A 21,098-nucleotide genomic window follows, 5' to 3' on the forward strand; every position below is an offset into this window, starting at 1 on the left:
TCGCCGACATGTCAGCCGACGTTTCGTCTTTTTTCGACATTCGCCAGCCACGAAGTACGGTTCGTTGCTTATTTTGTAAATCTTACAAGAATAACCAGTGTGTGTAATAGCAATTATTTATTAAAAATTACAGTTCATTCATAACAAGATGTCCGGAAAGACGAACAAGGCTTTCACGAAAGAGGAAGAGCTGCTGCTGCAGGATTTCAGTCGAAATGTCTCTACAAAGTCGTCGGCTCTATTCTACGGGAATGCATTCATTGTATCTGCTATTCCCATATGTAAGTGTTTATTTCCTTATACAAGTCTTTCCTAAGCGTAACTAATCGTATTTGATGACCTTTTCATTCATAAAATTTATGTGCCGTTATGTGAAAGTGACCGGGTTTTTTCGTGTAGGGTTGTTCTGGAGGGTACACGCTCTTGAGGTGAGCTCGTCCCTGGCGTGGTTCGGCGTGGTGACTGCTGCCTGCACCTGGTTCCTGGCGCTGGCGTACCGCAACACCAAGTTCCAGCTGAAGCACCGTGTGGCGGTGAAGCGCGAGGACGCCGTGGCGCGCGAGATGTCGCGCAAGCTCGCCGACGACAAGAAGATGAGCAGGAAGGAGAAGGACGAAAGGTAACTAATTAATTATACTCTATTGTACTTTCCATATGTTAGCAATTCAAGAGACACTTGAAAGACGAAAGAGACTCCTTTGTAATAAGGCGAAAATTGTAAACATATCTTTGACGTCAACTGTAATTAATCAAATAAGAACTTTTGTTACTTCACTATCAATACTTGTATTCAAACAATTTTATTATTCATTATGAATTGTGCTGTTACTTAGTTATACAATCTGTTCTAAATAAGTTTTCTTGCTGATTTTTCATTAAACTGAATTTGATAACTTTCTACTTGGTGTGCATAATTTTTCAGTTTAGATTCAGTAGAGATTTAAATTTTGGTTCTGCATAAACTATTTGGTGAAAGTCACACAAATCACAATGAAATAAAAACATGTGTCTATTACATATAGTTTCCCTATTACTATTTGAAATGTATGCTTAGATATTTTGGCAGTTTATTTTTATTATATAGCTGATAAATTATATTATATAACCATATTTATTTCTATTTTATTACACATTTAGTTCATTAGGTCGCAAAAATTGGTTTGCCATTAGTTGATTATAGCTAAATAAATCTAATTGTTAATAAGCTAATGATTAGATACTATAGACTAGACTTTCTCTTTTTCTATGAACATTATGTTTTTAACCTTTTGGCCGCCGGACCTAGTCCGCAAAGACGCTCACTCACACGCCAGAGTAAATTTTAAGTAAACAACTAATAAAAAGTTTAGGGATTGCAAATTGTGATATCGATATTTACAATTTATGGTAAAAATCTTCTCAATTTGGCTTTGTTCTTAACCAACTTTAATTTATTTCGAGAATGCCAAAAATTAACATATTTTTTACACACGACAATGTTAAAAATAAAGGTCTTTATCATTAAAAACAACCACTAAACAATATCGATTTATGACGTAATATCACCGCACTAGGCTCTACGAGAAGTCTTGTATACATGACAACGGCGCGCATGGACTGCCCACAGTGCAGACCGACAAGGACCGTTTCCGCGCGGATTAAGTAATAATAGTCTCTAGGTCAACAGCGTAAGCGCTTGTCGGTACGTAAACTTTATAAGCGTTAGGTTAGAGCCGCGCATCGTGTGTCGATAATATAAATGTACCGGAACTGCATTGGGGAAAATGACACGTGGGTTGAATTGTCAATGAGTGAAGAACAATAATATTGGAAAAGGGTGGGGATCAGAAATGTTCGGGAATGCATGTTTCACATTCGACATGTTCCTTAGAAGAGCTTGTCAGTTCCCGTATTACACCCCTACCATAATAATTTTTCGTCAATTTCAAATACATAACATTCCCATAGTTAGGCGACACTGACTAGTCCGAGCGTCTGCCTGTAGGTACCATTCTTGTGCGAAGCGGTCACTGCAGGGTATCACTCCCCACTACACTATCATCTCAAAATGAATCATTTGTTCTGCAAATAGACCACAAGGACAGATTTACTTATCTGACTCTACTATGGACAGCTGAACAAGTTCCCTGAACTCCAGCTATAGTTATGCCTGTCTCTCTCTCGTTTAACGTATTCTAGTTACTAGTTATCACCAATTGGCATTTAACAGGTGTTCAAATGCTTAAATAAAACCAGATTGGCCACTTGATGTTTATTTTGAATATTCTCTAGAGATGCGCCGGATATTCGGTTACTATCCGGTATCCGGCCTATCAGGCCAGTATTTTAATATCCGGCCGGATACCGGATAGTGCCCTATTATCCGGCCGGATACCGGACAGTACCATTGCTTGATTTCGGAGTAAAAAAATTGGATTTAAGAAACAGTCATGGTCATAATCGTACTTGTTTATTATTTTAAAACAATTTAGAGATTCCACTGACTTGCACGCGCACTCATTTCGAACCTAGAAATGTGTCCGCGCGAACGTTCATTTAGAAACAGGTTAAAACTGCAAAATGCGCACCTGAAAAACCGAAATGTAGGTGCAGCTCCGCTGTCCTAATATTCGGCGACCGGATACCGGATATTCGGCCGATGGTCCGGTATCCGGCCAAACAACTATCCGTTGCATCTCTAATATTCTCATATCGAGTTAACATTCCCATCCCTAGCTGTCTTGTATACAAGACAACGGCGACGAGGAACATGAAAAACGTTGAAAACTGGAGCAATTTTTTTGATTGCCTTATTATAAAAGAATGGATTTATTTATCTGCTTTGAATGCAATTATTTTAAAAATCAAAGACCTAAAACATTAACACGAGTGTAAAAAATGCTACAATTGATGTTTTTTCACATTTACCGAGCGGTTGAATTTGTGTCTTGTATACAAGACAGCGGCGCCAGTGTATCGTTCTATCGTTGTCTTGTATACATGCCAACGGCGGTCAAAGGGTTAATAATTTTCCATCTAGTCATATATTGTTGTTGTTAATTCCAGGATCCTGTGGAAGAAGAATGAGGTAGCTGACTATGAAGCCACCACCTTCTCCATTTTCTACAACAATGCCCTCTTTCTGGCCATCGTGATCCTGAGCAGCTTCTACCTGCTGCGCTCCTTCACACCCACTGTGTATCCTTTTTATAAAATATTACTTTCTGTCTGTGACTTTGTCTTCAAAGACGTTGTTAAACTGCTTCACATACCCAAGGGATGAATTCTGAGATAAAAAGTAAGCTATGTCCTATTCAAGATTATAAAAATTGTGTGCTAAATTTTAATAATCAGAAATAGAGTTATGGTTCCAAAATGAATCATATGCGCTTGGTGTGAAATCTTGACATTTGAACAAACAAAGTATTTATAAGAATGGATTCAAGTGCAATAACTAATGAAATAAACAAATTAAGTAAGTCCGTTTCTTGGTTTACTTGGTATTTAGTTTAGTGTAAAAGTAGATATGTAGTTCCTAGTGCATTTTAGGTCTATATCAGCAGAGTTCAGACAATTTATCGCAAAAATAAATATGGTATGGAACATAATACATTTTGTTTTACAATTTTGAACTGCAGTTCTTGAGTAATGAATGAGTTTTATAAAGGTACTGTGTACATAATATGAGTTTAATAAATCTTGTCCTATTTTGAGATATAAATGATTTTTGATGGTTTTGCGATGATTTGTCCGACCTCTGTATATCAGTTAATAAGGTAGTTAGCATTCTGTATTTACATAATCTGATTGTTTATCTTAATATTGATTGCAACAAGTTTTTTCCTTAATAGATTAATTTACAGCAATTATATTGTATCCCTGACAACGGCATCCGGACTTCTGGCCCTCCTCTCCACGGGAACCAAGTGAATTGAATGCTAAGTGTTGTGTGTTTGTGATGAAAGTTGAGCGCAGATCTCCTCTGACACCGGGAGTGTACACTTTAGAATTAATATTTAAGACAAGTTGTTCATAATTTAATAATAAAACAATCTAAACAGTCTTCAGAAGTTTTATTTACACATTACTATAAAAGAGAGCTTACATTAGTAAACCTAATAGTATCTTAAAATATTTAACCTATTCAGAAATCAGCTGATTCAGTTTTCCAGGGTGGGTTAAGTACACGTAAAATCACAAACCTCGTTTCCACTATCTTTTAATATTCGACTTATATTTACAAAATTCGAGTATTAGATATACTGCTTCATACTGCATAAAGTAGGCATATATTTATGTAAAGAATTACTATAATTACATTAGAAGCCTTCACACCCTCAGCATCATGATAATTCTTGTGGACATAGGCAGCAACATTTTGATTTGCCGAAAGGGCTAAACAAAAAACACATTTACACCTAAATGAAAGTCCAAAATCAAATAATTTGATAAAAATATCAATCCACTGAAGAAGTACACAGAAGGAGAACAAGTAGAACGTATTGATTGCATTAATAATTAATTCATTTAATAGGATACATGTGAAGTTAAATGTTCGGTCTGCCTACGGATTCCTAGCGTACTAATAAAACTAAGGAATAGATTTTTTTTTCCAACTTTATACAGTAACAGCAGTTTTTCAGCATCGTTTTTCGGACAATTTATCCTTATTATAATGAGTTTATGTAGAACTGTTCCACCGGGATAATACCTTGGGCGGAATTACCAAATGGCGGCCGCTTTACAAGACATACTATTTCTTATCGGCAAACTAATTTATATCTTCGTAACATTATGGTTCTGTCCCGATTTTTAAGCAATAATGGTTCCAGTTAGGCGCCATACATCACTTACAGAATTCCACTGTGCTCGTAGATTTGCAATCTTTATACCAAGTTGATTTTCTACGAAGAAGAGTTTCACTAGATGGCGTTACGTTACTGAGACCTCGCTTATACCTACTATAATTAATATATCTAATGAAACTCTTATTTCGGAGGAACATAACGAATAGAGATTGACAGTCTATTATTCGCTACCTTAACACACTTCGGGCAGATTAACCTTTTGAACGCCGCGCGTGTCGTGCGCGCCGCGTCATCTTGAACCTTGCTGGAATGCACGAAGGTTGATATTGGGCTGTTGCCGCGCGCGTCAGTGGACGTCTTTGGTGGTCAAAAGGTTAATCTGAAAACACAAAATCTTGGTCCTAAATAGACGTGGTAGTAAAACGAGGCTGGTCGCTAGGCGGTGCTGTCAAATCCATGTTCGCGGCGGAACGCTGGTTTGTCAGATGCTCAGTACATCATGCCGGCATGCAACGGCTCCGTGCGCTGGAAGAATACGTTGGGGTTGCTGCTGAAGGTGGGCTCCACGGTCGTGTACACGTTGCCCTCCTCGCGCACCATCATGCCTGCAGAATACTCCACTATCATCATCTACGTCTTGACCGGAGACAAGGGGGTTGCCCGGTCGAAGTATTTTACATCACACGAATTTCTAGGATTTATAATCCCTCCCCCCCTCATTGTCACACTTGGTCACATTTTCGAGACCCACTCCCCCCATAAACGTGTGATGTAATTAATGGATGACCCCATGGCGCCAGCATAGTTTGCCCTGTCAATCCCTAGAATTGTTTTTCTTTTAATATAATGGCCTGGATGCCAGCCCTTTAAGCCAAAGCTGATAGAACAAAACCAGAGAAAGGGGCAAGCTATCATGCCGCCATCTATTTAACCCTTTGACAGTTGCCAACCCCATTAAGAAATAAAGACGGTTTATCTCTACACTGGTTGGACTTTTTAAATAGGATACTGAGGGCAACTACTTGATCCTATGCTGCTAAGCCAAATTGGGTCTCAGGAGATCAGGAAAAATGTCCAGTTCGCGACAAAATCTTCAGCAAGGGATAAGGGTAGCTGCCCTCAGTGCCCCAATTTAAAAATCCATCTGTATCAAGTCGCGCGCCTCGTCCTTATTTTAGATAGTCTCAGGCATAAAAAATACAAAAATAGCGCGGCCAGTTAACTTTAAAACGTTTAGAGGGGTCACGAGTTGGCGATGCGCTTTTATATCTATGGTGGTATGGTGGTACTATGTATGTATAACCGTTAAATATATATAAAAATATAAACTTCACATTTGGCGTGATTAAGCGTGAGTTAGTCTTAAGAGGAAAGTGGACGACCGCTTCCACTTTAAGACTCCTTTTTAAGTACTCTCTGGATATTAAAATAAATATTTTTACACAGTACCTATGTAGCTATGTAGGTGACCCCTTCGTTGGACGTTATCTGATTTGTATATTATTCATAACAGTTAGGAAGTTATAAAAATATGTTCGCGCAAAAGCCTTTGAAAAAGTAGCATTCGGTTCGCGAGTCGCGGTTTATTAAGTCGGGTCGGCTTAGTGCCAGTCCCACTCTAAGACGAATCAAATAACACCTCATAGGCACCTACGTTAAATCAGTCAAGCCATTTAAATCTGCTTATAGCTAACTATGCACAGGGGTGTTTGGATCCCATCGATTTACTTCGTTTCATAAACCAATGCAATACCTACTGTACTAGGTATTATGTGTTTACGCAGTGTAAATTGTGCAATAGGATTAAGTAAGTGGTTATAACTGTAATAGGACGATAACAGTATATTCCAGCGTGAGGGAGTGGTACTTATAAGTGGGAATATAATTTTATTTAAATTTACAAAAAAGTGTAGAAAATACTTTCGAAATCAAATGAGTAATAGTAATAGGGCAGTGCAGCTATGTTATACCTACCTGGCGGCAACATGTAGTGATAAGGCGGGTAGTGGTAGTGCATTAGAGGGTGCAGGGGGTAGTGCGGTGGGGGGCACAGAGGGCGCGCATGCATGTGCGGCGAGCTCGCGAACATCGCTCCGTACAAATCTGCGAACAGAATGCGACATATTGCGATCACATCTCGGTGCGTGGAAGCGCTAGTTCTTACTATTAGCGCATTTTAGATACTTAACTAACCGGCTGGCTGAGCGGGCGGCTCCTTGCGATCTAGCACGGGCGGCGGCGCGGGCAGCGGCGCCGCGGCCGACACCATGCCGTACTTCACGGGCTTGAAGTGGAAGAAGGAGGGCGAGTACCCCGAGCCGCCGGCGCCCAGCGAGCTCAGGCCCTCGTCGCGGTCCGCGTCCCAGCGGCCCTCGCGGCCCAGCGCCGCCAGCCGACGACCCTTCGGCGCGAACATCAGCGCGAACACCACCGCGCACGTCGCCAGCAGCCCCGCCGCCACGCACGCGTCGCGGTGCCGCTCGGGGGCGCCCAGCGCCGCCGCCACCCAGCACACCCACACCGCGGCCGTCGCGCCGCCTGCGCCCGCGATGTGCGTCGCCTCGCGGTAGTTGTCGCGGATGCCGCGCGACCGTAGCGCCACGCCGCACACCACGGCGATCAGGAACGCCGCGTAGCACAACGACATCAACAAGTCCGATAACTGTGTGTCACATCTGCCCGCGCCGGCCATCACTCGCGGTGGCGATCCGCCTAGCCACTGGGCGCCGATGGCCACTTGAATCATTACCGCGAAAAATAACAAAAGTCCTTGGTAAGCGGCCGGCAGATACACACCACCGTTCAAGCTTAGCAAAAAAACACACTTCACGAGTAAAGACGCGAATACTATTACGTATGCGACTCCAGTTCCGAAACGCACGGCACCGCAAGTGAATACAGTGGGAGTGGCGACGTACAGTGCGGCTGAAGCGGCGCAGGTGAACAAACCGAATAGCAGCGTTTGACCCAAGAGTAGGTGACGGCGGCTAGGCGCCGTGCGGCTCGCGCCCCATACGACAAATGCTTCGAAAGCGGCGATCATTGCCATACACACGCAGGCCAGAGCCAAAATTGGGACCGCCCATGATTCCTGCCTTAAAGCTCCCATCGATATACGCGCCGTTTGTACAACCACTGTTGTATTTAATGGACGGTGTGTGGTTGTAGATACGAAAGGCCGCGACGGAGTCGGCGGCGGGGGCGTCGATGAAGTTCTTTGGGGCGCTACAAAGTATTCAGTGCTCATTTCCAGACGGTGAGCCTCGGTACGGGCTGGTCGTCGAGGTGGAGGCTCCGTTTCCGATGGAGCCTCACGATCTTCGAAGGAGGCTTGTTCTTCATACTCCTGGTCGTACTCCTCATAGTCGGCACTTGAGACGTGACGGTCGTGGAGCGCGTGGCGCGGCGTGTAGGCGGGCACGCGCGGCGCGAGTCGGTCCCCGAAGCGCGCGGCGAGCGCCGGCTGCGCCAGCGCGGCCAGTGCGGCCAGCGCGGCGGCCGCCAGCAGCGCGAGCACACCCGGGGCCGCCATCAGCCCGTGCGGGCCTCAGCGGCCCGACTCTCCCAGCGAACACATCGGCGCGGCTCCCTCTGAAAACGATAAACGTGCGCGTCAGTCACGCCTCGGTGCGATGTCAGGTCGAGTCGCGACGTCTCGACTCGCGATAACCAAACAAAGAATCTCCCGGTCAAACCGGTTCGTCGGTCGCCAGGCACACCTCCTAGGGATCCTAACATTGCCGATTTCGTATTCTTTGTTATTTTATTTTACATAACAAAGGACGGCATAGCTGAGGCGCGCCTGCAGTCGGAGTCACGTATTCGCTAAATGTCCTTTGTCGCTAAAGGTCAGACAGGAAGATAGGGATAATTTCATAGGTCTTGAACAGATGGCTCATTTATAAGAGTGCGACATCAGACTACATATTATAATTATTATTGTAATAAGTAGGTGGCCATGTTAAATCTCAAAGAAAGTTGTTGCAAGTGTTGAAATGAAATTGTTTAGCTAGCCACCTACCTACTTGTCAACATATTAGCATTTAGTTAAGAGTTCAAATTGAATACAATGCACTCAAGGTCTCATGCATAGTCTGAATTAGGACTTTCAAAATGCTACCTACGCAAATTTGCCACTCGTTGCTATTTGGTAGGTACCCTTGTTATAATCTCCTTAATATTATCTACTTAAGCTGTGGCTAAAAGCTAAAGCTAAAGCCTGTATTTAAATAACTCTACCGTGCTTGCTATAATTATCATTATAAATTACTTAGTATAAGCAAAATAGTGTAATCATCTTTACCGGTATCTAACGAGACGGCCATAAGATTAGACATTATAATAGGTGTGCAATTGAATACGTGTGTGTATACTGAGGATATAAACACAGCGTGGCACAGGTTTGTTGTTCCCAGCCATCAACGGCAGGCGAACGTTTGTTTCAGGTAAACCAGAATAAGTATGCCACCTTTACGCTTAGTTGTAACGAATGTTAATGTCACAGTGATACTAGTTTGCCTTAGTCGAACGTTCAGTATAGCTATGGGAATCCGGTTAGGGCTCGGCGCGACGTCCGACGGGGCAACGAACGTATTAATTCGCATCCCCAAGGCACAAGCCGATACTTACGTGTCTACCTGCCCTGTGCTAGCGCCGCTTTATCCTCGACGTGTGATTGACACTCGCCATCACTCCTATGAAACACTTGAGTATGAAATTTCCGCCTGTAAGTCCTAGGAGTAAAATTAATCGACGTTAGAGCCTCGCTCTCGGTCTCGAGTAATTATTCAGGCGTAAACTGACATTTGGTTTTAGATAATCACAAAAGGTAGGTAGGTAATTCTTGTTAGTTATCTAATCTATTGACTGAGTACAATGTTACAGGCCAATCTTCAGTTAATAGTTGTGTCCCAGTCCCATGTCGGTCCAACTACGTAGGTATAACAGCCCACAATAAATTAAAAAAGCAATGTAAGTTTTTAAGATACCGGCTTATGTGATGCCGCTCATTTCTATGGTACTTACACGCAAATTTTTTTCGCGATTTCGCCATTGGTCTCATAATAAAAGTTATTAAGTTCAGTTACTCTATATACGCAGAGTATGGCTGGTGGTTAAAATTTTACCCTGTATTTCGATTGTTTAAAATCCTATTAAGTTCTATCTGCATCTGTATTTACATGTATAACTAGGTACTCACCGATGTCGTTAAATTGAATGGTAAGAAACATTAAGTACTTCTATTGCGGGAGCGTGCATATAGAACCCAACCTTCTCGCGATAGGGATCCCTATCCTGACATTGATGGTAATGGCGGCATAATTGTAAAATTACCTCAATTTATTGACCATAGTATCCACCTAATTTACGAGCCGTCACTGCATTGTATTCTTGTCTTAAAATGGGAGAAGCCATAAGGAAGTTGGCAGTTTATTTTCCCAAGCCGTATGGCAGGTGTTTACATACAGGGAACCGTTTCTAAAATCTATAGAATACAGAAGTGTATTAGCCGTGAAGTTGGAAGCTTTAATACGTATAATTCATAGCCACAATCTGTCTTAACGATACGTCTGATGCAAAATAATATGCATCTCGCCCCGTATAAGGAAGCCTCTAATCCAGGCGAGAGATTATGTAGACAGGTTCACGGAACCGGATCGTGACTCTAAACTTATTATCCGAATCAAAGTATACAGATCGCATTGTGGGCTGATTTGGCGCTAAAGTAACGGTGAGGAGCCGGCATCGCACAGGCAAACGATCTCGCAACGGTACAGCGTAATGTTATCTTAAATCACTTCCAAATCTTCGCGTGCAGCGACTGTTTTACACTCTGCTGCCAATTTGTTTTGTTTTGCCTGATGTCCTAGATATGCTAAAACAAATTTAATGTTGTTTCTGCCGTGTTACTACATTAAACTACTGGTACTGTAAAGCTAGATGTTATGCCGGCTATTACAAAACGATTAAGAGTATGTGTTACATATGTATAGGTAGGAGTTAGGTAGCTAGCAGTGGCGGCGCGTCCATTAAAGCCGATTCCCACCGGCTTGCCTGTTTTTGGACGTTTGAGCAGAGTTGTAAAGGAAATATGTAAGCCAAATTAGCCCCGGCTTGCCTATGGATATGTTTGACGCGCCGCCACTGGTAGCTAGGTAGGTACATACGTCTGCAAGATTTCAGGCTGTTGTAAATAACAACACAAAGTAAACTTAACGTTCCCTTGGATATGTTCGAAGAACACTAAACTTGATGTATGTAAATACGGTAAGCCTTTAAAGCGTCTGGCAGTTTTAGTACTTTGGCACTTTAACTAATTCGTTACAGAATGCATTCTGCCGACCATCGTATTGTTACGCTAAATTGCTAAAATACTGACATGCAGAGCACCTTTGACGCAGACTTTCGAGTTAAGTATTTTTTTTATTCACGTAAATTGTATACCTAAGTTGTATACAACGAATTGCACATCCACTTACCGAAGAGGCCTACTTCGGTACAATATCGGTACCTACTTAATCCATATTTGAATTGCTACGTATGCATAAACTCTACGCCCCATGACGCGCCAACTTTCTTAAGTTAAATGCATAGTTTACGCGCGCTAAGGTGTCATCTATGAGTGGAAAGTCAAAGTTTTCCTCAGCATGATACAGAGACAATGAGACTTAGGGAAACAGAGCGTTGTTCGTGTTCGCCCGCGCGTTGTAAAAGTAACAGCACGAATACTCCGGGTGAAACTCGGCTGAACTGATTGCGCTGAGAGTGTTCAGCCCATTGCGAGTTGATACCACGTCACATTCTTACGTTGCGGGCAATTATTCAATAGAACTTCACTTGCATCAGTCATTGAGGCTTAATCTCTGGAATTCGGCATAATTTTTCGTTCACAGGCATTACCTAAGCACTTGTTTGTAGTTAGAATTGTTAGAAATGGGAAGTACCCATGTTGGTATTATCTTTTAGGTTTAACGGCCTCCTAGCTTAATCGGTAGTGACCTAACTACGAAGCAGGAAGTCCCGGGTTCGAATCTCGGTAAGGGCATTTATTTGTGTGTTTAACACGAATATTTGTTCCTGAGTTATGGATGTTATCTATGTCGTCGCCTAGTATTAGCTACATACCTACCCATAGTACAAACTTTAGTTTGGGGCTCGGTCGATCTGTGTAAGATTGTTCCGAAATATTTATTTTAGTGTTTAGGTTGAAACTTTAGCTACTGGTAAATGGAATTTTAGTTGAGCCCAGACTGTTAGGTTTTGATAGACATTGAGCGCTAACGATCTTAGAGTAGACAAAGTTTAGGGTTAAAACTTATCTGCAAGCATTTAGATCGAGTTCTTGATGGTCTATCAACTTATTTAAAACAGCATCCATTGTTATAGGCACACTAAATCGTGATCTGACTAAACATAAATATCCTGATCAGCGTGGTTACCGACATCGATAAGATCTATTTATATTGATAGAAGACGTTGAAGATGGCTTTAAATCGTTTGTAGCGGCCGGGGGCCGGTCTATAGTGGCCATAGCTATTAATAGCATTTTGTCGCCAATGGAAACATTTACAGGATGTAACAAAAACCCCATTTACCCGATTAAGGCGATATCAGTATCAAAATAGTAATTACATTAATTGTTTCCTTTTTATGAATAAATGACATAATTTTACAACCAAGTGGACAAAACGGGTACGGGTTAGCCTGTTTTAGGTACACTATTTATATGTAGGTATAGGTAATGACTTCTATGAGGACCATAAGGAATTAAAATATATTCGATTTTTTTTTGGTCCTATCGTTATTGCTGATGAGTAAAGTTCCTACGTCATTCAAATTCAGTCATTAAATGTAAACAAAGTCTGTCATTTTTCCGTTTCTATTATTTAAGGCCAGTATAGCTCAGAAAGGGGGAGGCCTATGTTCAGCAGTGGACGTCTTATGGCTGAGGTGATGATGATGATGATAGCTCAGAAGTCTAATTATTAACAAAAGGGTAGCGCCGATTACGTACTGGTCCCGGAGGAAAAAAATGCGAAAGTGTTTAATAACATGCACGTTTCCACTATGTATGTATGTGTTTAGGATTCCGGTAGTCAACTAGAAAACTTTACAGTTTCGCCATGTTCGTTTGTCTGCCTGTCGGTCTGTGTGTCCGTCCAAGGCTTTGCTCTGTGATCGTTAGTGCTAGAAACCTGCAATTTGGCATGAATACGAGTATATAGATCAATTATGCCGGAGAAGTGGGAAATTAAAAACTAGAAACAAAAAAAATAGGGTACCGCCCCTACACGTAAAGTGGGGATAGAGACGTACGAAGCGCTGCGAATGCGAAAGTACTCCCTTTTGCTTGTTGTACATGTAGTAGAAGAGCCGGCCGCAAATTTTCTAACCGACTTGATACCACGATGAAATACACAATGGGAAACCATAAAAGTGATGCTAAGTCCGAATTCGATAGTCTGCCACGGCGGAACTTGCCGAAAGTACGAAAAAGAAGGCCACTTCCGGTGCGAAAAAAGGGGGCTGATTTAACCCATCTGATACCGAAATAATAGTTATGGCAGCAGTTAGAAATTTACATGTAGACACATAAAAGCGAAGTCTGCCAGTAGTTTTTTAGCCGGAAGTGCTTGGCAGACGCTCTCAAAGGTGGTCAACGGGACCCCTAATTTAACCCATCTGATACCACCATGAAACCAATTCCAGTCGATAGGTATGAACCCTCATGTCAGGAATATATAAGTCTGCCAAGGCTATTCCTGCCGAAACACCTTGGCAGACGAGATTATGTAAGCAAGGTCGGCATCGGTTACCCTACACTAACCCATCTGATACCACCATGAAACTAATTCCAGTCAGTGGGTACGAACCCCCATTTTAGGAATATATAAGTCTGCCAAGGTTTTTCCTGCCGAAACACCTTGACAGACGAGATTATAAGCAAGATGACCATCGGTTACCGTACACTAACCCATCTGATACCGCCATGAAACCAATTCCAGTCGGTAGGTATGAACCCTCATTTCAGGAATATATAAGTCTGCCAAGGCTTTTCCTGCCGTAACACCATGGCAGACGAGATTATGTAAGCAAGGTCTGCATCGGTTACCCTACACTAACCCATCTGATACCACCATGAAACCAATTCCAGTCGGTAGGTATGAACCCCCATTTTAGAAATATATAAGTCTGCCAAGGTTTTTCCTGCCGAAACACCTTGGCAGACGAGATTATAAGCAAGATGACCATCGGTTACCGTACACTAACCCATCTGATACCACCATGAAACCAATTCTAGTCGGTAGGTATGAACCCTCATTTCAGGAATTTATAAGTCTGCCAAGGCCTTTCCTGCCGAAACACCTTGACAGACGAGATTATGTAAGCAGCATCCGCATCCGAGGGATCCGTATTTTGGAATTATACAGATTACGGACATTATTAATAGCTGTAGGCTTATTTATTACTTTATGCTTATACATATTTGTATATTATTATGTTATTAATAAAATATATTTATAATTTATTAAACCTAAACTTAATACATTGGGAATTCATTACCTGCTTACGGCAGTAGTAGGGATTAGTGGGTGAGTTCTGGCTCACTGAGCCAGGCCAACAGTCCCTCCCCTTTTTTCCCATGTTGAGGCCCTGCAACCTTGCCTTGAACCCAAACTTATGTCATTGTAGCTCGAATCTAACCTAATAATTTTTTCAATTATCTACTTTTGCAAAGTTAAATGTTGTAATCTCTATTTCGCGAAATGGAATTTTAATGTGACTTTAATGTATGTGCAGTCTACTTAGTAATTGGGTTTAAAGATATAAAAACACACATTTTATTTCATATCCATAGTAACATCATTACTTATTCTGTGTACAGTGGAGAAAACGAATGAAATCATGCAATTTGATTTTGCTATTTTTAAATAAAGAGTAACCAAACAGTATTTTCCACAGTTGTTGGTAATGATACCATCTCTTACAATTTCTCTTCATGAACATTTTATGATACCTAACCTTCCAGTTTTCGCCCGAATTAATCAAAAAATTCACCAACACCATTTACACCAACCAAATAGAAAACGGATCCGTGTCCGAATTCGCGATCTCGAGTCCGGGTCCGCGTCCGGGTCCAGGTTCAGGTAGAAGTCGAATTCAAAATCTTGCTTGTTTTGCCAGTGGGGTAACTTGCTTAACAATCAATTAGAAAAAGACAAGTCGTCGAGGAGTTCCGTTCTGATCACCATCAGCAATACCACTTCATCAAATGCCACTGTTCTTAATGTAAATCCTTGTTTGCCTGATGAAAATACAAAAGTCACTATACAATGCCATTCAGATTTGTAGAGTTCCCTCGATTCCTTATGGATCCCATCATTAGAACTTGAGCTTGACGAAAATGTGACTTAAAAACCTAACGTGCTTAACAAACATAACGAAGAGGACAAATCCCCAAACATGAGCTATGCGTCGTTGAAGAGTTCCATTCTGATCATCATCAGCAGTGGTCAGTAAATGAATGCTCAAAAAACGTTGTAGAGGGAAATGCTAGGAACACAATATTTGACTCCGTAACTTTGTTTAGACTAGTTAGGAGGTGAAAATATCAAAAGTCCCCGGCTGTAGCCCCGGTGCTGCGGGGAGGAGGGGGGTAAGAAGATCGAATTTTTCGGTTTTTCATTGATATCTTGGAAACTTTGCATCTTAGCGACATGACTACTAAGACAAACCGAAAGCTCATAAAATTAGTTACAAGTTTTATCTAGTCAAGTTTTTCGATATCTTGAATAGTTTTTGAGATACCCGCTCTTGAAAGTTTATTTAGGGATTTTAATTTTATCTTGATATCTACATCAGTGATGCTGTTAGGCCATGTTTGATATCATTTTCGTATAAATCGGGGGTGCTGAATTCATTTATGGTATCACATTGACACTATTCCGAAGTAAAACCAAAATTAAAAAAAATATATTTTTAAAAATCCCTCTTCACGCTTAAACCGCTGAACTAATTTCGTTGAAATTTTGTACAGAAATAGTTTCAGTCTCGACACAGGACATAGGATGGTTTTTATAACCAAAAGCATCTTTTGAGGATGTGAAAAGTGGGGTGGAAGTTTGTATGAGGAGTCAATAACCGCTGAACCGGTTTAGGTGAAATTTAGGATGGTATACATCTGTGATTTAGATGAAAATGATACCTAACATGACTTCAAACTTTACCTTAAGCAGTATTTACCTCAGGAATTCAGTTTCGTCGACGAAGTTGAATTCCCCCCATACTCTATTTCACAACTTTAAAGGATGATTATTGAGATAAAAAGTATCTTATGTCCTGTTTTCGGACTCGAAATATCTGTATACCAAATTACAATTAAATCGGTTGAGCGGTTTAAGCGTGAAGAGGAATTTAAAAAAAAAGGTATTTGTTTAAAGTTTATATGTTTTTTCTAAGGAATGGTGTCAATGTGATACCAAAAATGAATTCAGCACCCCCGATATATACGAAAATGATACCAAACACGGCCTAGCAGCTTCACTAATGTAGATATCAAGATAAAATTGAAAGCCCTAAATAAACTTTCAAGAGCGGATATCTCAAAAACTATTCAAGATATCGAAAAAATTGACTGAATAAAACTTGTAACAAATTTTATCAGCTTTTGGTTTGTCTCAGTAGTCATGTCGCTAAGACGCAAAGTTTCCAAGATATTAGTGAAAAATCGAAAAATGAGACCTTCTTTCCCCCCTCTCCCCCCCAGCACCGGGGCTACGGCCGGGGACTTTTGATATGTTCACCTCCTAACTAGTCCAAACAAAGTTACGGAGTCAAAAATTGTGTTCCTAGCATTTCCCTCTATAACTTCTTATTTCTTGGCCAAATGTCACAATTTTGAATGTAAATGCTTGGTTTGTTTATAAAAACACCAGTATCACTATATGTTAGGGTGGTTCAAAAAACATTTTTTTTTCCTAAGGGGCACCCCCTTATTTAGTTACACTTATTATGCTGATAAAATACACCAAGTTTCGTAATTTATCTCAACTACAAGGGGGTGCTTCACCACGTTGAAATTTTGTATGTTGTTTGAAACCCAAAAAAAAGAGTATTATTCAGAATTTTATTTAAATATCTGGTTTCACACTATTTGCACATGTGATGTATAAGTTTTGAAGTAGAAAAACATTTTCTTTCAAAATAATATCTTTTAAATCACACTTTCAAATAAGGTGAAAACTACTACTTACATAAAAATCTAAAAAAGAAAAACTTATTTTTTTTGGATTTCATACAATTTGAAGAATTTCTAAGTGTTTGAGCACTCCCTTGTAGTTAAGATAAGATTACAAACTTGGTGTATTTTGTCAACATAATAAATGTAACAAAATAAGGGGGTGCCGCTTCTTCTAGCTAGAGTTTGAATTTTTCCTATACAAACGTGAACCACCCTACTACTATATGCAGCACAACGTCCTGAGTGGCGCAGGCTGGTGCATGACAAAGTGCGCGATTTCGAGAAGCAACGTAAAGTTGACCTCGACACTAAACGCGATGATCTGAAAGCGCACCAGCCTGCTTCCATTCACTACAGCTATGTGGCTGGTGTTCTCACGTGCCCTCAATGTGCGCGGAGGTTCACCTCCAAGATCGGCTATGTCAGCCATATTCGGGCGCACGAGCGCCGAGCTAACTAGGAGTCGAAGTGGTCGCCATGGTCGAAATCGGCCGGAAGGATCATCATCATCATTTCATTCACCTACAAGATTTGAAGAGTGCCCTCGATTCCTCATAAATCTCACCATCAGAACTGGGTTTTGACTAAGACGGAACCAATCTGTATGTATATATGTACTTACAAGTTACAACTCAACTAAAAAAAGAATTTTCAAAATCGATCCCGAAATGACGGAGATATCAAACATTAAAAAAACCGAATTTATACCTCCTTTTTAGGGTTCCGTAGCCAAATGGCAAAAAACGGAACTCTTATAGATTCGTCATGTCTGTCTGTGCGTCTGTCCGTCCGTATGTCACAGCCACTTTTTTCCGAAACTATAAGAACTGTTGAAACTTGGTAAGTAGATGTATTCAGTGAAACGCATTAAGATTTTAACACAAAAATAGAAAAAAAAAACAATAAATTTTGGGGGTCCCCCATACTTAGAACTGAAACTTAAAATTTCTTTTTCATTAAACCTATACGTGTGGGGTATCTATGGATAGGTCTTCAAAACAAAAATGATATTGAGGTTTGTAATATAATTTTTTTCTAAACTGAATAGTTTGCGCGAGAGACACTTCCAAAGTGGTAAATTGTGTGCACCCCCCCCCCCCCTTCAACTTCTAAAATAAGAGAATGACAAAACTAAAAAATATATATGATGTACATTATCATGCAAACTTCCGCCGAAAATCAAACTTGTTTAGCGGCGCTGAGCACTTTTTAAGGTGGGGAAAAAATGATAAACTCGAGACAGCGTAACGCGTAACACGCTGACGTCATGGGCGACGGACAATGTTCATCATCATCATCTCAGCCATAAGACGTCCGCTGCTGAACATAGGCCTCCCCCTTGGACCTCCATTCGTACCGGTTGGAAGCGACCCGCATCCAGCGTCTTGCTAGTCCGTGGTCTCCACTCGAGCACTTTTCGACCCCATCGGCCATCTTCTCTGCGCGCAATGTGGCCTGCCCATTGCCACTTCAGCTTGCTAATCCGGTGGGCTATGTCGGTAAGTTTAGTTCGTCTACGGAGCTCCTCATTTCTGATTCGATCACGCAGAGAAACTCCGAGCATAGCCCTCTCCATAGCTCGCTGAGCGACTTTGAATTTTGAGATGAGGCCGATAGTGAAAAACTACGTTTCGGAGCCGTAAGTCATCACTGATAACACACATTGATTAAAGACTTTCGTCTTGAGGCACTGAGGTATGTCGGACAAAAAGACATTACGTAGTTTCCCGAACGCTGCCCAACCGAGTTGGATTCGGCGGTTAACCTCCTTCTCGAAGTTGGACCTACCTAATTGGACTACTTGTCCTAGGTAGATGTACGAGTCAACAACTTCGAGTACCGAGTTCCCAACAGAGACTGGGATGGGCACAACATTGGCATTTGACATAAGTTTCGTCTTGTCCATGTTCATTTTCAAGCCCACCCGTTGTGAAACTCGGTTGAGGTCATCGACCATCATGCTGAGTTCCTCCATCGACTTTGCCATGACTACGATATCGTCGGCCAACCAAAGGTGAGTAATGTATTCGCCGTTGATGTTGATGCCAAGTCCTTGCCATTCCAGGTGCTTGAAGGCGTCTTCCATTACGGCAGTATACAGTTTCGGAGAGATAACGTCTCCCTGCCTTACACCTCTTTGCAATAGAATCACCTTCGCACTCTGCTCCTGACTCGGACCGACATGGTGGCGTAACTATACAAACACTTCAACACTTCGATGTACCGATAGTCAATATTGCATTGCTGAAGAGACTCAAGCAGTCTAGAGGCTAGTTTAGATCTCGTTCAAACCAATTTTCAATGGAAGTTTGCATGATAATGTACATCATATATATTTTTTAGTTTTGTCATTCTATTATTTTAGAAATTAAAGGGGGGGGGGGTGCACACAATTTACCACTTTGGAAGTGTCTCTCGCGCAAACTATTCAGTTTAGAAAACAATTATATTAGAAACCTCAATATCATTTTTGAAGACCTATCCTTAGATACCCCACACGTATGGGTTTAATGAAAAAGAAATTTTAAGTTTCAGTTCTAAGTATAGGGGACCCCCAAAATTTATTGTATTTTTTTTCTATTTTTGTGTTAAAATCTTAATGCGGTTCACAGAATACATCTACTTACCAAGTTTAAGCAGTTCTTATAGTTTCGGAAAAAAGTGGCTGTGACATACGGACGGACAGACACACATACAGACAGACAGACATGACGAATCTATAAGAGTTCCGTTTTTTGCCATTTGACTACGAAACCCTAAAAAGGAGGTATTAATTCGGTTTTTTTAAATGTTTGATATCTCCGTCATTTCGGGATCGATTTTGAAAATTCTTTTTTTAGTTGAGTTGTAACTTGTAAGTACATACAGATTGGTTCCGTCTTTGTCAAAACCCAGTTCTGATGGTGAGATTAAGGAGGAATCGAGGGCACTCTTCAAATCTTGTAGGTATACATATAGTAGTAGGGTGGTTCACGTTTGTATAGGAAAAATTCAAACTCTAGCTAGAAGAAGCGGCACCCCCTTATTTTGTTACACTTATTATGTTGACAAAATACACCTAAGGGGCACCCCCTTAGGAAAAAAAAATGTTTTTTGAACCACCCTAACATATAGTGATACTGGTGTTTTTATAAACAAACCAAGCATTTACATTCAAAATTGTGACATTTGATGAAGTGAAACTGCTGATGATGATCAGAATGGAACTCTTCAACGACGCATAGCTCATGTTTGGGGATTTGTCCTCTTCGTTATGTTTGTTAAGCACGTTAGGTTTTTAAGTCACATTTTCGTCAAGCTCAAGTTCTAATGATGGGATCCATAAGGAATCGAGGGAACACTACAAATCTGAATGGCATTGTATAGTGACTTTTGTATTTTCATCAGGCAAACAAGGATTTACATTAAGAACAGTGGCATTTGATGAAGTGGTATTGCTGATGGTGATCAGAACGGAACTCCTCGACGACTTGTCTTTTTCTAATTGATTGTTAAGCAAGTTACCCCACTGGCAAAACAAGCAAGATTTTGAATTCGACTTCTACCTGAACCTGGACCCGGACGCGGACCCGGACTCGAGATCGCGAATTCGGACACGGACCCGTTTTCTATTTGGTTGGTGTAAATGGTGTTGGTGAATTTTTTGATTAATTCGGGCGAAAACTGGAAGGTTAGGTATCATAAAATGTTCATGAAGAGAAATTGTAAGAGATGGTATCATTACCAACAACTGTGGAAAATACTGTTTGGTTACTCTTTATTTAAAAATAGCAAAATCAAATTGCATGATTTCATTCGTTTTCTCCACTGTACACAGAATAAGTAATGATGTTACTATGGATATGAAATAAAATGTGTGTTTTTATATCTTTAAACCCAATTACTAAGTAGACTGCACATACATTAAAGTCACATTAAAATTCCATTTCGCGAAATAGAGATTACAACATTTAACTTTGCAAAAGTAGATAATTGAAAAAATTATTAGGTTAGATTCGAGCTACAATGACATAAGTTTGGGTTCAAGGCAAGGTTGCAGGGCCTCAACATGGGAAAAAAGGGGAGGGACT

General features: G+C 41.0%; 2 protein-coding genes across 3 annotated transcripts in view; one reads left to right on the plus strand and one right to left on the minus strand.

The window, feature by feature from the left end:
* On the plus strand, window positions 1–4,042 carry LOC134670153 (translocon-associated protein subunit gamma). Its single transcript, XM_063527841.1, has 5 exons — window positions 1–54; window positions 134–281; window positions 400–619; window positions 3,046–3,177; window positions 3,843–4,042. Exons 2-5 carry the CDS (start codon window positions 149–151, stop codon window positions 3,907–3,909), a joined length of 552 nt encoding a protein of 183 aa, XP_063383911.1. The 5' UTR covers window positions 1–54; window positions 134–148; the 3' UTR covers window positions 3,910–4,042.
* Window positions 4,038–21,098, minus strand: part of LOC134670152 (uncharacterized) — a 26,223-nt gene continuing 9,162 nt past the window's right edge. Inside the window, exons 2-5 of one of the 2 annotated variants that reach the window (XR_010099024.1) lie at window positions 6,981–8,378; window positions 6,762–6,890; window positions 5,177–5,392; window positions 4,038–5,043 (exon numbers count right to left, since the gene is read on the minus strand). Coding sequence is in view for 1 of the 2 variants with exons in the window: in XM_063527840.1 (XP_063383910.1) it covers window positions 5,277–5,392; window positions 6,762–6,890; window positions 6,981–8,319 (1,584 nt within the window). In the remaining variant the exon portion in view is untranslated. Of the gene's footprint in view, window positions 5,044–5,139; window positions 5,393–6,761; window positions 6,891–6,980; window positions 8,379–21,098 lie in introns of those variants that run through there. The other variant, XM_063527840.1, reaches the window with a different exon arrangement.

Source organism: Cydia fagiglandana, chromosome 13 (genome assembly GCF_963556715.1).
Source record: "Cydia fagiglandana chromosome 13, ilCydFagi1.1, whole genome shotgun sequence".
Taxonomy (NCBI): Eukaryota; Metazoa; Arthropoda; class Insecta; order Lepidoptera; family Tortricidae; genus Cydia; species Cydia fagiglandana.